The 16,846-nt window shown below is 47.0% G+C and overlaps 1 protein-coding gene across 2 annotated transcripts in view; it reads right to left on the bottom strand.

The window, feature by feature from the left end:
* The window catches only part of IGSF3 (immunoglobulin superfamily member 3), a 93,915-nt gene that overhangs the window by 62,458 nt on the left and 14,611 nt on the right, over positions 1–16,846 (bottom strand). For both annotated transcript variants that reach the window (XM_066571904.1, XM_066571905.1), the window contains exon 2: positions 4,433–4,810. In XM_066571904.1, coding sequence (XP_066428001.1) covers positions 4,433–4,810 — 378 coding nt within the window. The remainder of the gene's footprint in view (positions 1–4,432; positions 4,811–16,846) is intronic.

Genomic DNA, 16,846 nt, shown 5'->3' with positions numbered 1-16,846 from the left:
TACTCTGAAAAAGATCTCAACATTTTTGGGAGCACAGATGAAAAAACACTGAGATAAAAGTCTGAAACTTCTGAAGAGGTTAGACCTGGGCCTCTTCACTGTTATCTAAGTGAGGGTACAGGCACACAAACAATTCATCGCAGAGATACAGTGGAGTACAAATTTGCAGTGACTCACGCTCTTTGAAGGAACTGCCATGTGCTCAATTCTACCCTGCAGCAAAACACAAGTTTACCCATCAACAGGAGAAGCACAAACCACCACCTCAATTTGCACAGCACTCCTGCAGCTTCACCAGCTAAATTACTGCACAGAAACCTCCTCTTCTGCCCATATTTCAAGAGTTAAGAAAAGGGATAATTCCAATGGCAACTTGGAAAATACTGCTGTCTTGTCAGTGGTGATGCTGTGCTCCTGAGATGCTGCTTTCCTTCACCTGCAAATTCTTTGCTGTCTCTTAACTTCTTAAAAAAGTACATACAGCCAGCAACAAGCAGGACCGCAACACAACTGTGTGCATTGTCCCCAGATCCACGATTTAATCATCCTAATTTAAATTTTGTACAGCACACTCTGCTGCACGCTCAAGTGTCTTCCCAATTCAACCACAAAGTCAAAAGTCCCACCAGTTGCTCAGAAGTCTGATAGGGCAAGAGTCCAAAAGCAGCCAAGTTTACAGCCACTAGTGCCTAGCTTGAGTCTAACATGTAGGATCTCTCTCTAATCAACACAGAGAACTATGCACTTAATTTCAACAAAGATGGACCGCTTTCTAGATTTCTATTTTTCTGTCTTCTGATGGCAGATATTACCTGGATATCTACCTTAGGCAGTGAGTCTGGTGTTAAATGGGTGGCAGACAACTCATGAGATCTTTCAAAATATTTTCCCGCCACCCTGAGTAAAGGAGCATGAACTAACTAGCCTCAGCAATTTTGTGTCAGTCTCAGGGAACTAAAATCTGAAGGTAAACAACAGAGTTGTGGACTTTGTACATGGGCTAATCCTTTCTCATAAATCAGTCACAAGGCCATGGCTCCACAACATCCTGAAGAGCTGCACCCCTTCTTTTTTTTTTTACCCCACCTCCTCAAGCACCTGAGATGTCCTAAATTCTTCTCCTAACACATCTCACAGCCCAGGCATAACTCCATCATCCCAAAGATGCAGCTCAGAGGGGGATGAGAAGAGGAGCAGTAGGATACAGAAAAGCTTGTTTTTGAAGCAATTGAAGACTGGTTGAAGAAGATTAAGCCTCGATACACATGCTGCATGGCAGAAGGCCTTTGAACCACATGACTGGCCTCATTCCTAGCTTCAGTGAGATTAGCACTTGTGTTGCATGCCTAAAATTCAGATAAGAGTCCCACAGAGTGCCTGGGGAGCACTTCTTACTCCAGGCCATCACAGACATCAGGTCCTCAAAGCAGTACTAGACTGTGGCCAAAGTCTCAGTGAGGGAAAAGAAATCTGGAGCAGTGACATTAATAATGGCAGAGGGACAACTAACCATGCTTGCTGTTCATGAGGTGGAGAGAAGTGTACTTTCAAGCCAAACTGGCATGTCTCTGAAGCTGACAAGATTATTTTTTAGCAGGCTCAGAGCCCTGGAGACACAGCCTTCAACAATGCTCAGATGGCAGGAGCAGAACACATCCCAGCTGCTCTGCTGCAAGCTGAAATGCCCCAGTGCAGACAGCAGCCCCATGTCCTGCTGCACCAGTGTCCCATGCAGCTCCCCTGCACAGGGCTGTATCATGAAGGTGGAAAAGAGGAGAAACTCGTCCTTCAGCTCTTTCCTCAAACCATGGGACACAACAATTCCAAGGTCCCAGCGCAGCAAGCCTAAAATCAACACTGCTTCAAAGCCATCCACTTCACACATAAGTGGAGAGAATAGAGATGCTAACAAACCTGTCTCCCTTCAGGCTTTGCTGCTGCCAGAAAAGAGCCACTCAATCTAATGAGTCAATTAAAAATTCATAACTGGATGAACGAAAAAGTTTGGTTCTTTTTCTGAGAAAATGAGAACAGTAACTCTCTTCTGCACCTCTTCTTGCATACTGTCTGCAGAAACAAAACCAGCCTGAAACCCCCCAACCTAGAGTTGAGACAGGAAAACAGATCTGTGATCTGCCCAGGTCTGCAGAGAGGAGCTCATTTCCCCAAAAGGATTTCAGGGTCCTTCAAAGTTGAAGTCAGCACCACTTCCCATGAATGAGAGGCAGAAGGAAGGCTCTCTGTAAGGGCATTCTGTCTACAGGTCATTGCTGGGAGCACTCTGAAAAATGCAGTTTCTGTCAAGAGTTTGGCTAGCCCACAGAAGGGAATGTACACAGATGCTCATGTTCAAAATGCAAGTGACCCTAAGCCATTTCCAAAGTGAATTTTCAGAAATGAATTAAGCTAAACCAAATTAGGGCCCAAAATCCTGACCGCAAGCATCCACGAAGGGGCATAATGTGATTTAACAAATCCACTAGAAGTTACTCTAGATCAATTTTCTTGAGTATCTCTGACACATGTAAGCCCCAAAGCCAATGTCCTCCAAGCACTGTTCATGGGTGTCTACAGACTCCCAGATCTTACTGGTTTGTAGCTGTGGAAAGGGAAGGACAGAGTAAAAACAGATCAACCCAGCTTTGGCTCCCCAGACTCTTGGGAGAGCTTCCCACTGCCCAGCCACTGGATATGCTGACTGTGCTCAGCTCCAGCTCTTTGGCAGAGCCACCAGAATCCATCCATCCCCACCCTGCCCCCAGGCACGTTTTTTCAGTGGGTGTTGGTTTCAATGGGTTTCACTCCCCAAGGTGACTTAACAAAAGCAGTGCTGACTCAGCCTTGTTTGAACTGCAGTGGGAACTGCAAATCTGGAGACCTAAAGCAAATTACAGACCTACAGATGAAAAATAGAATACTCAGGCATCTACCCCCAACCACTCATGGACATCAGATGGCAAAAAAGGCACCTAAATAAGCACTTACACCCATGCTGTGGAGCTTCACCTGGGACAGTGGCTGGGCTTGCACCTCTGAAGGAAAAAAGCCAAGGCCATGAAAGCTGGAGGCAAGAAGCTCAACCTGAAGGAAGGCTATTGTGATTGAAATCATATCCTGGCTCCTTTCACCCTGGATTTCTTGTGTCAACACAGCCTGAACTAGCAACACCACCACGGGCTGGATAATGTCAAAGTGGTTTCCAAGCTGCAGCCTCACAGACACCTCCTAAGCAAAGCAAGCCTGCTTGCTGTCTGTGGGCTTGAATTTGCTAGAGGGGTTTTGTGTTGTATAGGAGCTCTTTTAGAGGTCTTTCAGCCAAAGAGTTGGATGGAAGCTAAATATGACGGCTGTTAGCTGAGTTAGACACTTCAAATACTGCTTTGAGCTTTGAGATACAGAAAGCAAGCTGAAGCTTGAAAAGGTCAAATCTTCTAGTCAAAGAGGTGCCATGGAAATACTCCAGATTTTAAAAGTACCTGTTTTCGATTTTTCTAACGCAAACCAAAAAAAAAAAATCCCAAACCAGCTTCTCCACACTCATCTATAGACAGCTCAATCTGCTCAGTGTTTTCAGGATGTACTCAGCACCGCTGGAAGAGCCTGAAGATGACCATCTCTCCTGTTCCCTTTTATGTGCTGCTCATTACTACTCCTCTCTTCCCTGCTCAGTTATTTCACCACCTTTGGCAGGCAGCTCTCTGGTCTGTGACTTGTGCCATCTACACAGACTCCCTGGCCCCTTCCCTCTCTGTAAATCAGTCTCAGTTCTGCTTTCAGCCATGGCTTCAAACGTTCCTCTGCCCAGCCGTGCTGCCTGGAGTCTCATTTTCATAAAGGCCTTATTACTGAAGAAAGCTCACTATTTCCTGTGTCTCTATACCGTGATCTTCTGCAATTCCCACCACTGTGTCACCTGCTCTCCCTGCTCCAGTTCTCCCTCACAGGATTTTTATCTGACAGCCTAAGCAGACCACACTGCACATACTGGGTGGAAGGGTCTCACGCCCCATTGTAGAGTTACATTTTAGTTAAATGGCATGCTCTGTCTCACCCCTCCAAAATGTAGGGTTTATTCCAAGCCTGTGATCCTCCCCTGAAGTATCACGGATCTGTAATCCCAATGGGCCAAGTCTTACTCTGTGCCCACTTTGAATCTCCCTGTTAGGCTGTGTGAGGGAGACCAGCTTGGCCCTTTTCTCCCTAGGCTCTCTCTCTCCCCCCCTCCCTCCTTCTCCCTCAGAAACCATGCTGCTCCCGGGGGTGGGACCCCCAAAAAATCCTCATCCCATTAGCACCCTCTGAAGCCGTGTGGAGTCTCCTTGCCTGCCTGCTGCTACCAGCGAGCATACAGCTTAGGGGGGCCCCCCGGGGACCCCTAAAACGAACTGCAGCACCCCAGGGGCCCAGCCGCGCCGCGAGCAGCACAGCTTACCCACGAGGTTCATCTTGGCGCTGTAGCTGCCGAAGTACCTCTCGTCGGTGTTGGGCGTGTGGCACTCGTACTGGCCGGCGTCGCGCTCCTGCAGCTCGGTGATGTGCAGCAGCACGGCGTCCCCCTGCAGCCGCTCCACGAAGATGCCGCGGCCGCGCACGCGCTGCGTGTAGATGGCGTAGGGGAACGAGGGGTCCACGGTGCTGACGATCTGCACCTCCCGCTCGGGGGCCGAGGGCAGGTAGATGGACCACTGGAAGTTCTGCTCCGCCGGGCCCTGGTAGCCGCTCACCTTGCACCACAGGGTGACGTGGGAGCCCTCCGTGCGGTACAGGGGGCCCTCCTGCACTGTCACTTGCCGCTGGGCCAGTGCCATGCCTGTGGGAGGAGAGGAGCTCAGCGTTACTGACCAGCAGGCAATCCCCACACCTGCACCCAGATATGTCCCTGCCCTTCCATGCTGGACAAAGCAAGCCCTCACACCCTGTTTTACATCCGGCACATCAGGCTCTGGCACAGCACTGCCCGAGTCACACTGCAGAATTCTCGCTGACTCAATGAAGTGTTTTAAAAAGCACCCCACGAAAGAAGCAGCTCTGAGGTAACATGAACCCCTTGTTTGGAAGCGGTAAGAAGCCAGGCGTGAAAGGGCAATGCACCACGCAGTAACAAATCAGCAACTCAAGGTGACAGGCCTTTGTTTTCAGTACTTTTACTTTCCAACTCTCATCACCCCATGGAGAGAAGCCAGGGGGCTACACTCCCTCTCCTTTGGCACCTGGGCCACCCAACTCCAATGCCCCAGGCACTCATCCTCCATCAGCAAACCAGCCAGAGGCTTCAGCTAGTACAAAACCCCCTTCTTTTTCCCCAAACCCAGCACACCTTCTCCATTCTCTCTTACACTTGTAAAGGCCCACAGAGAAATATCAGATTTCCAGCACTGCCTTCCCAAGCCAATTTGAAAGGTGTGCATTTAGCACATAACAAACCCAATTAAAGTTAATGGAAGGGAGTGGGCACTTTCCAGTAAGGCTCAGTGCCCCTGGCTCTGGAGTCAGGGCCCAGTGCCCTGCGCTGTACACGCGCAAAGGCACCAAACAAAGCCAGCCCCGCAGCACGGCGACTGCGATCCGCCGGATTTTTACACAGATTATGGATGGCTGGCCCTTGGGCTCATGGCACATTACCAGCACAGCCCTCCAGGGGCCAGATAAATTACAGCAATCTATCTTGTTTGTTGCTACATCAAAGGCTCGAGGTCTGGAGACCACGGTGGGTGTTCATCGGTTATTGAGTTACCAGCAGCATGCACACATGGCAAGGCCAATCACCCTGGCTTCTGTGACTGCTTGCTTGCCATCATAAAACAGCAATAAGCCGATTTAAAGCAGGTCCTGCATAATCACGTTTGCAAATTTCATCCTCTCTGTGCGTCTGTATGTTGGGGGTTCCCCCCCGCTCACTAATTTTCAATAACAATGCTCAAGTCCAGAGAAGAATTTAAGCTTTCAAAAAGTGGCATCCTGCAGGTGAAGAGGTAGCCTTGAATGTGGGGTTTATTGATTCAATCCCGCCCTCTGAACATCGATGTCCAGAAACGAAGTTTTTCACCACAGCCAGCCTGGACTGGAGCCAGGAGAGATGGTTCTTAGCAGCTTAAAACAAATTGTGAAAAATGGGTTCAGCACATCCATCAGGGCATGCAGCTGAACAGATGGAGTGCAATTCAAACTATTAACTTGGGCTCAGCTTGCTGCTGCTCCAAATTATGTTTCTTTTTACTCTTTATGAAATAATGTGATTTAAGGGGAGGACGGGGAAAGCTAGCACATTTGAAACAAACAGGGAGAGGAACAACAGAGGCAAGCGCTCCCCCACTGTTTGCTGTACCAACCTCTTCATCCTGGGGAAAGATACTGCTAGAGACAACTAACACATCTACGGTGCAGGCAGCCTCTTCTCTCACCCCACAAAGGCCAAAGGACAAAGCAAATATTACAGCCTTTGAAGTGAACTGTTTTCAAAGCAGCAGGAAGGACAAGATCTTTATTACACACCTAAAGACAGCTCATAATCCAATTTCTGTATGCACATTTAGCCTTGCTACAGCACACACATATCCCACCTGCAATGACAATTAAAATTGCACCACAAGGCAAATATGCAGTGGTAGGAATTAAAAGCTCCACACACAACACTCCATCAGTTATTTCTCAGCTAAGTGCACCACTTTGTTTATCAGTCTTTTAACACGGTGCTGGATTTTTTTACATAAGAGTTTTCCAGCTATCTAGTTAAAAAATAGTATTTTATCAGAGATAGGTATCTGACTTTCCAAAGCTCACTGGAAGACCACAACCCTGGGGACCCACAGCACAAATTTTTGGTAGATGTCAAATCTCACCATCCTCACAGCCAGCACTGACATGGGCTTCCTTCTTCCCTTCCCAGTGGCTTTTAGGACCTTCACTGTAACTCTAACCTGGAGTCCTCCTTCAGGTTCTGAAGAGACTCACTTTCTACATTCCTCCTCTTCTATCTTCCCTTGCACTGGGTTGCTGCACCTTCCTAAAGCAGCCAAAAGTGAGAGAGTTGAGAGCCAAAGAGCTCCTTGCTTCCCATTCTGGCTCCAGAAGCTGAGGGACAGAAGAAAACAGTGCAGAAAAAGTCCTGCCCAGCTCCAGTATGGATAGAAGACAGAACAGTCAGGCTTCTGCTACAACTTGCACCAGGTTGCTGTCCCAGAGGTGAGACACGAAGGCTCAGAAGTTGGATGAACGATGAACAGGTTGCATCTCCAGAGGAGCAAGGAGCAGCACATCCTCAGTGCTGTTCCCTGTGCCTGGCTGCAAATTCCTGCTCCAACACGGGTGGGCACAAATGCTTTTCAACACTTCAAAAAAATCCCAAACAGCAGAAGTACTTCTCTAAAACTATTTTAATCAAGAAAGGAAAGAAGAAAAACAATCAGCCTGAGGCAGACATCCAGCAGTACATGTTGTGCTCAAACCTTTTGCATGATGTTTGGCATTTTGCAAGCTCTGGGAATTGCTATATCCATGATACACAGTATTAAGAAGAGAACTTCATTTCTTAGGGAGCAAGTGCTCTGATTAACAAAAATAACGTGTCTGAGATCCCATTTAAACTCTTATCATGCCCTCTTGAAGTGAGAGAAGAGCTCACTACAGGAGGAGCTGTGTGCTCCACACCTTCCCTAGGACACCCAGGAGACAGTGATGGTGGCATTTGGCTGGTACTGCACTGGCACAGCTGGCTTTTAATTGCAAATCCAATATAATTTACTGACAGCACAAGGGCTGATAGGGAGGAGGTAGTGAGCCAAGTGCTACTTAAAAATTAATAACAAATTGCAGGTTTGTGCATCTGTTTTTTTTCCAAAAGACAGCAAATCCCATGTGATAAGGAGGAAGCCATCCCCTGACCCTTATCCCCTTTGGCTCAGGGCTATTGTTGCCAGCCTTCTGAGCCAGGGGCAAGCCAAACAACAGCCAGGCAGCTCTCAGCTAACCCACCTCCCAAGCCCTGGAGGTGCACAGGGGACAAGAGCAGTGGCAAGAGGGGGCAGTGCAGCCAGGTGATGAGACTGAAGCAGCAAGGGACAGCGCAAGACCCAGGAACCTCAGATGCCCAGTCCCTGCACTTGCCCTACGCCAGCTCTCCCAGCAGGGCCACTGCAAATGTCACGGGAAACAGCTCTGAAAAGCACAGGAAAGGCAAGAGAAAAGTGCAATGTCAGAGTCACACAGTCATTCAAGTCTCCCTTGTCACATCACAGCCAGGATTTCAATGCCTCTCCAAGAAAGAAAGGAGCAAAAAAAGGAGCATCAAGCATCCCTGCCAGCCAGGCATCTCCCCCAGCAGTGCTGCAGCTCAGCTTCTGAGTACATGGTGTCTTTGCAAAATCTGTACCCTCAGAGCAATCTCATGATTTTGGCAAGATCTGACCTTTCCACAGAGACACATGCAGAGCTCAGGCTTTCCACACACAACTGGTCATTTCAGGTGCCTGATTTGAAGTACTTTGAAGAGGCCCCATTTCAGAAAGTGCCAAACATTTACCTTCTGGGAAAGAGGTGGACCTACAGGTCCCTTTCACAAGAACATGTGTGCAAAATTTTAGCTGAGAACATTGACTCAAGGCGTATTGCAAGGGACAGGTGGGTGTAATAAAAGGATGCCTGAGCACACAAAAACTCTGCCACAGCACTGACAGCTCAAAAGAACAAATAAAAACTCATGACAGAATGATGAAGAGCCTCTTGCACAAATATTCTCTCCATCTCAGACCATATGTCTGTACCACATCCAAAAGCACTGCAGCAGTTGCACCAAGTTATCTTCGATATCAATAATCACTGCCAGTAGTCATTTAATGTGAAGGAGAAACTTGAGCTCTTTTGAGTATTATCCTGGGTCTTTAATCACTAGGCAGCAACTAAAAAAGTCATGATATACATATCTTTTTGGTATAGGTATCTTCTATAAGCACCAGGGCTAACACTGATGAACACCAAAAGGATTACATGGTTTGAGGGGATATTTCTACCCCTGCAGCTTTACAGAAGTTTTCCTTCACTGAGAATCTCTAAAGTACTATTTGTCAATAACTGACAATATTAATCCTAAATTTCCTTTAAAAATTACTTTGTGGCTTTGACTACAGTTATTAGGCAAAGAACATTTCCAAGGAGATCCCTTTCGCTTTCACAAATACGCAGCACACATCTGGGCTTTGTTGCTGCTGCTATTGTTTGTTCAACTTACAGGCACTCCTGAAAAAGTGTCAAGAGAGGAACAACAATGATGATAAACACTAGGGAATGGCCTCTCTGTCAGAAATAATGGAGTCTGGAGGGAAACAAAGGTGACTTGAAGGGGATCTGGTAAAGGTTTTTTCACAAATATATATGCCATGGCAAAGATGGTCAAGAATTTGACCCTTGACCATCTCTTCTAGTTTAAATACCAAGGGCCATCAACTGAGACTGGTCAGATCCAGATTTATAACAAGGGAGGCAGTTTATGCAGCTGAACACAGCAGACCTGTGGATGCCCTTGCCAAAGGATACTGTGGGTATGGAAAAATTTACATGGGTCAAACTATGAGTGGGACAAGCCCATGGAAGAGGGCTACTAAACAGGTAAATCACATCATGTTCCTAAGGCTCCCAAAACAAGCTACAATTGCACAGCTACCTGCCTACAGCTTTTTGAGGCACGATGCTGAGCAAGGTGCAGGATTTGCTCTGAACTGGTACAGCTGTCCTCATGCCCCTTCACAATCCATGCCATTGCAGACTGTACTCTTCAACAACGTGGGTCTGCAGACTCTGCCTTGGTTATACTACAACAGAAGCTAAAAAAGGGACCATTTCAGCTTCTTCTCTAAGAGCATGACTATTTCTGCTCTGAACATCTGAACTGGTTCCCTCAAAACATCCTCAGAACTGCCGTGGGAGCTTGTGCCCCTATTCAGGGAAGGAGAGCGTGCATAAATCCTACTTGGCTATGACAAATCAGCATCTGCAGCAGACCACAGGACCTGGCAGAAAGTCCCCAGTAATGAAGGCAATTCAGACATAAGTGCTAAAGGGCAGTTATGCTAAAGAGTCTAATTCTGAGCTGCAGAGATGCTCTGGGCAAGCTCAACCCAAGAGCAGGTGCAAGTGCACCACAGGCTGTGGCCACTGCTGCCCTCCTGCAGGTCTGAGGGGACCTGCAGGAGCTCAGGCTGACCACCCACCAGCTGGCCACTGCACTCCAGTGCATGGCATGGTGTCATCTAAGGTGAGGCAGGTGCCAGCAGACTTCCTCCTGCTGCTCCCCGTGTCCTGCAGGCTGTGGCGTCACCTCTTCTCAGTGCTCAGACTCCCCTGCCCCAAAGCAGCAGCTCTGAGCCCTGCACAGGCCTCTGCTGCCAGTGAATTACTCAGGGACAGTTAGCATCCTCCAAGCTCATATTCCCTCTTAAATCAGATTAATTTTTCAGTCTCACTTATGCACAAGGCTTCCCAGGGGATGGCCCTTCCTCTCTCCCTTCTGTCACCCACAGAGCTTGTAGACACCTCTTGCCAAACCCAGCCCATCACTTAGTCCCTGCTTTTCCTCTGGACTCCACAGCAGGGCTGACACCCACAAAACACTAATTCAGGAAGGCTCTTCCAAGCTCACCATTGTCCAGCCACTTCCCAAGCAGCCATCATTTTTTTTTGCCATGGGCTGAAGACTAATAAAATCTCTGAGGGAGACACTCTGCCCCACCAGGCAACACCAAAGCAGAGAAAACCTTTTAGCAACACACACCTGCTATTCTGTGAAGTCTCCTGTTAAGGTACACAACCAAAAATTAGGTTTGAGCTTAATTTTTGCATAAATGAGTCACAGCAGGAACAATCTCCATACACTGCAACCTGCTGCCAGATGGATAAAAACAATGCTATCAGAAGAAAACATGTGGTAAGCCCCCACCATTCCCCCAATACAGTAAAGCCTCATTCTGAGAAAATCCAGTGTTTTCTTGGGGTGTTTTTTCTCATGCCAAGAGAGCTCAGTGTACTGAAAGGCTGGCTGGAGCCACCTGCAGAACAACTCTGTCCCCATCCTCCACCCTTTTGCTTTAATGTTTAAATGGTGCAAGCAAAAGGACGCCTGATCCCCTATCCTCCCCTTCCTCCACTCCTGCCACCATCCCACCACTCTCAGCACATGGACCATCTTTCCTAAACCAACTCATATTCACTCCTCATTTGAATTCTTCCCACTACTGAGCCAACTAAGGATGGCTAAGTGGCGAGGTCAGCCAGGAGCAATTTATACAATAATTGGTATGGAAATATCAGAATCAGTGGGGAAATATCAAAGCATGGGCAAAGTAGACAGGAGCTGCCAGTGAAGCTCTTTGTTCTTCCAACACCACTGCCTTCCCCCGTCTCTGCTCGCCGCTCCGTCTCACAGCCGCTCACTTCCACAGCAGATGTTTACTGTCTTTTAAGGAAAATGTTTTCAATAAATATGAAAGAGATGGCATTTCTTTTAATCACCATAGATTGCTGTGGCCTGTGACTAGCTTCCAAAGTTCTGACTGTAAAAGAGGTCTTGTACCTCTGCTATAAATATGCATCCAGTCAGACATCCGACCCCCTCGCCAAGATCAGAGCCATTTTACATCCTTTGGTTCTTCTCAGATCTGGCCCTTATATTGACAGAAGACTTCCTTATTTCCCCCAGTGTGGCATTGGTATTCTGCAGATGCACAGTGTGCAATGTGATCTGCCCTTGTGATTTCTTCCCCCCCTGTTTTTTAAGCAAACTACATCCTATATGGATGTCACATTCCTCTAACTGCTCCTTCCCTGTTCTACAATTAGGCATATTAAAATATGCTAGTTTAAACACCACCTTAGAACAGCATATTTCTTGAGCCACAGATCAAGGTTGCTGTATTACTACAACCTTTAAACTTCTAAAAATGCTGAAAGGATGAAGTAATAATTCATTATCTACACTGGACACTGTGAAGACAAGAAACAATAGGCTTGGACTTCAGACCGGTCATGGGAGCTAGCTAAATGCTCCATTTCCCAGAAGCTAGGAAAGTGAGGCACCACAGAGACTGCTCTGTGAGAGACTGAGGCATCTTACACTACAGCTTCCTCTAATAGACACTTACTTTCTTCAAGGATACCATAAGGCAGAGATGAACCTGCCCCAGGGGATGCATGACACAAGATCTCCCTGCTCTTACAGTTCTATCATTCTCAATCATCCCACCAGAAAGTATATTTAAAGTTACTTTGCTGCACAGAAGCCTGAAACTACTCTTTCATCTAGTACAGCTTTACTTTGAGAAGTCGAAGTACTCAGCATCCAGAAGCCAGCCAGACACGCCTGTGGCCAGAAAAAAAAGCAATACCCATAATAACCAAAGGCAGGGGAATGGCTGGGCAGTCCTTCTGCACACACACCCCTGAGCTCTGGAGCTCGTGGTGCTCAGCCTCCTTACTTCACAAGGGCTTTGAAGCACTTGGTGGCACAGGATGTACCTGGATGTAAAAGGTAACAACACATGCTGGTGCACGAGGGACAGACTGAGCTGCTGCCCTGCTGCTTCAGAGGCATAAGGTTGGGGACTCAAATATCTTTGTGCAACACACCTACTGCTTACTGCAGTTGTATTACCATCCTGCCAAGATGATGAGAAAAAAGAATCCCTTATAACCCGCAATCCCTGTATTCACCAAAGTTTTGACCAACCCCACAGAATGCTGGCTCTTTTCTGTACCTAAGGTAGAGTTTGTCCTGTGAAACATCTAATCAACTGTTTCTCTTCCTCCAAGGTCAGCACACGACCTTTGCAGCCCTTTCCCATCTCCCAGATCAGCATGTTCTTCCCATCCAGTACCACTGCTACTCTTATCACTAAGGGAAGAACAGAGCAGAAGCTCCCTGGCAGATTATGCTTATATTGGGAGCATGCAGGCAGGAAGTGTTGGATTGCCCACGCAGTACTTCTGACTTGCACCGCTCCTCGTGCCTTATCCTTAGGAGTTTCTCCTTCCTCACAGCCCACTGAATCCGTGCCCTAGTGACTTGTATCACTGCTGCTGGTTCCAGGTCTGGTTAAGCAGTACAATACAAAGCAGCATTTACAGCAGCCTGCTGGAATGCCCAAGGCAATGCCTACTTTTATATTTTCCAATGAAAAGCAGTGATGGCTTCATTAGGGCAACCCCAGCCTGAGTACTGAAGCTGTCACCACATGTACTCCCTGTAAGTTATAGTGCAGACCTGTACAAAAATTGAAGTCTCCGAAGATTCCTATGTGTGCTTTTCCTTCTGTTCTCGTAGCTAGCTCTTAAAATACATGTAAGGACACACCATTTACCCTGGTGTCTCTAGTACTGCTCCCAAACCTCTAAAAGACTCAGCACTGCCATTTTAGTACCAAAGCTATGAGCACCAACACTATGAAGCATTTTAGACTGCTGAATCCTTGGCTGGTATGTGCTCCCAGCCTATCAAGAGGAGGGGGTGAAATGAAATTGTCTTGAGCATCAAAGCTAGGCAGGAAATTTCTGGCATAGTTCATTATGCCCTCCAGCCCCTGTATTTCTTTTTATTATCCTTCTTTAGTCTTCAAGTCCTACATGTTCAACGTCTAGGGTCACTCGAAGAATTGTCAAACATTATTCCCTGTGCTATCACTCACTCTCAGACAATAAGAAACTTCATTTTGTTTCACAGTCAATAACGTTTTAATGTCACTTCTTTTTTCGTTTTCCTGTGTGCTCTGCGATCCCTTCCAATATCAAAAAACAGAACGTCCCTATTATTGCTGTAATTCACCTCATAACATCCCAGATGCTTAAATACTCTCCCAGGAGAAAAGAGTGTGGAGTCCCAAATCTCACCTTCACATTATCCTTGCCAAAAGGAAACAGCATTTATTACCCATGCTTTCATTAAAGGAATTCCCTCTCTTAAAATAGATCTGATGCATGGAGAGCCTGCTTTCTTACCTTCCCTCAAATTTATTTTTCCTAAAGAAAAACAAAGCTTCTCGTTCTCTTTCATTAAAACACAGGGAGGAAGGACAGACATGCAAGTGCCTCCCTCCATCTCCAAAGAGAAACACCAGTGTTTTGGCCCATCTTTCCATACTCCTTGAAGTTGCTTATTTGGTTTCCTGCCCTTCCCCTTTCTCCAAGTGACTCCAGATTTTCCCTTGCATTGGTAAGGGTGACACTTAGGAGTTCAGCACCCTTATTTTTCTCTACAACCTTTACTTGCATCTTTGTCCTTCTGGGCAGGGCTGGAGCATCTCCTTTCCAACCTCTAAACTGGAAACCTCGGGCAGCCATTTATTAATTGCTTAACCCTGAATTGATTACCTTCTAGAGAGAGAAACTGAACAGCAATCTGTTAAATATTGACAGGCTGGAAGAGCTGATGACAAAGTGCCCTGCTGCACATTCCTTCCTACCTCCCAGGGCACACCATTCCTCCAGCACTCCTGCTGCATCCCTAGGCATGGGTCTGCACCTGCTCCCCACCTCCTTGGTGGGGAGCTCTGCAGAAATAACACAAAAAAAATATCTAAAATGTAATATCTAGAAAAGAATGCAGCCAAGGCAATCTCTCCCTCTTCCTTCCACCATGCTGAAGAAACATTTGTGCCCCTCAGCCACGACCATTAGCAGGAGAGAACATTCAATTTGCAAGGCAAAGCTGCCATCTTGTACTCCTTCAGCACGAAGAGTTTTCAGGTAAACAGCAAACTGACTTATCCCCAAAGTCAGTGTACTGGCTAAAATCAGGCATTTCTCCAAGATAGTTTTCCCACCCCACCATAAAGGATCACAGGAATATGAAGTACAGCCATACAGTTTCCATTTTCTCCCCACAAATTCATCTGGATTCTTCCCTGTTCACTAAGCAGCAGCAAGATGCTGCCTCTCAAAACTTCTGTGCTTCAGTCAGACAGCATCCCTGAAAGACAGACAAAGATCCAGGGAGATTCTTCAGCTACCTGCTCCCTTTTATTGCTAATTAAGATGTTAGAACTCCTTGTCTGCATACACTATAATTTATTAGTTTGACATGCTACACAGACTATCAGCAGTTGTCACCAAACTACCAAGGCTCTCATTTCAAATGGGAGGACGGGAGCTTTCTGGCATTTGGAAAGGAAAACAGAACAAAACAAAACAAAACAAAGGGATGCAGAAGCATTTATGTTACTATTTCTTGCAGGGAGAAAGGTACAGTCATTCCTTTTAGGCACAGTACTACTATCAGTGAGTAAGAAGGACGATCATGCAATTCTCCTCCCTGAGGAGGAACAAGCCCATGCACCAGGGGAAACTGGGGAAACTGACCAGCTGGAAAGCACAGGAAAACACTTTTTATATCAAACAAACAAACAAAACCAACACACAACAGTGAGGGGTAACTGCACACTGGCACAGGCTGCTCCAAGAGTTTGTGGAGTCTCTGCCCTGGAGATATTCAAAGTTATCTGGACATGATCCTAAGCAACCTGCAAGGGGCTCGGACCAGATGATCTCCAAAGGTTCCTTCCAACCTCAACTTTTCTGTGAAAGACTCTCCAAAACTGCATTTTCACCACTGCTGTAGACTCAGTTACCTTAGCTCAGCACCAAGCACCTACGCAAAACAACCTCACTGCACCAGCTACAGAGAAAAGGTGGTAAAAACACCCTCATCCCAGGAGATTCAGTTTAAAAATGTGGTTTCACAATGCAGTTAAGCTGATCTAGGTAGCAGCTGTCACAGCAAAAAAGCAGTCTTGCCTTCCCACTCATTTTATTCCTAGCAAAATACACACACTCCTCTCCCCATGCTTGACCTCTACATGAGCTGAAAAAAGAATGACCCAAGGAAAAGAGTTTTCACCAAGAGAGCAGGAACATCTTTTTCTTTGGGGGACAGGGGCAAACAACCCTTTAAATGGGTGGGGATATTGCACCAGCTCAGGCACCTTCAGCCAGCCAGCAGATGGGTCAAGAGAAGGCAGGGAAGGAGAGCAGAGTGGGAGCAAGTGCCAAGGTCTCTGTCTGCTGGGAGACCCTGATGGCAGCTCTCTAGCAGGCCTTAAGCAAAGACAGCAAGTGAAGAAATGCTCACTGCAGGTCACTCCTTATCACACAGAGTAAAATAAAAGGGCTCCAAGCCACCACTTTCAGCAAGCAACCCTAAGAGCAGCAGACTTAATGAAGCCTAGCTTCCCGTGCCTTTAGGAGGGAGGCTGTCTCTGAGACTAATGACTTGACTGCAAGCTCCAGCTGGAGCTTCTCCTACAGCTGGCACAGTCATTTGGAGGCACTGCTGAGGCCCTTGAAGAAAAGGGTCTCCTTCAGTGCCCTGCCACTGCCCTGACTCAGCCACCTACTCTTCACAAGGCTTGCAGGAACTTGTTTACAACCGAGCTCTCTGCTCCTGTCAAATTTGCGTAAAATTGGCCAAAGGGCTTCCAGGTTATCTGGAAAGGGGTGGCAGAGGCAGCATGATCAGATAAGGCCTCTTTCTCTGAGAACCCAGCCTGAGGAAACACAATGAGAGGCAGAGGCTGGGAATCAAAAAACCACAGAGGGAAGGAGCACTAGAAAGAAAAGGTAGAAGGGCTTTAAAAGAGAAGACACGCATCTTGCATTTGGCACAGCAGAGGAGGAGGAGGAACTAATTTGAGAGTTCAGGGGAACCAGCAGACAAAAAAAAAAAAAAAACAAACCTCAACGAATTTCAGAGGCAGAGATAGCTAGGTAATGCTGCAGCTTACATTCCTTAAGCAGAAAGAGCCAGGTGCGTGCACATGCATGTAAGTAAGCACCAGAGACAGAGGTTAGAATTTTGAATTGAACAGAAATA

The sequence above is a fragment of the Molothrus aeneus genome, chromosome 2 (genome assembly GCF_037042795.1).
Source record: "Molothrus aeneus isolate 106 chromosome 2, BPBGC_Maene_1.0, whole genome shotgun sequence".
NCBI lineage: Eukaryota > Metazoa > Chordata > Aves > Passeriformes > Icteridae > Molothrus > Molothrus aeneus.
This window is presented reverse-complemented; position numbering and strand designations above follow the sequence as displayed.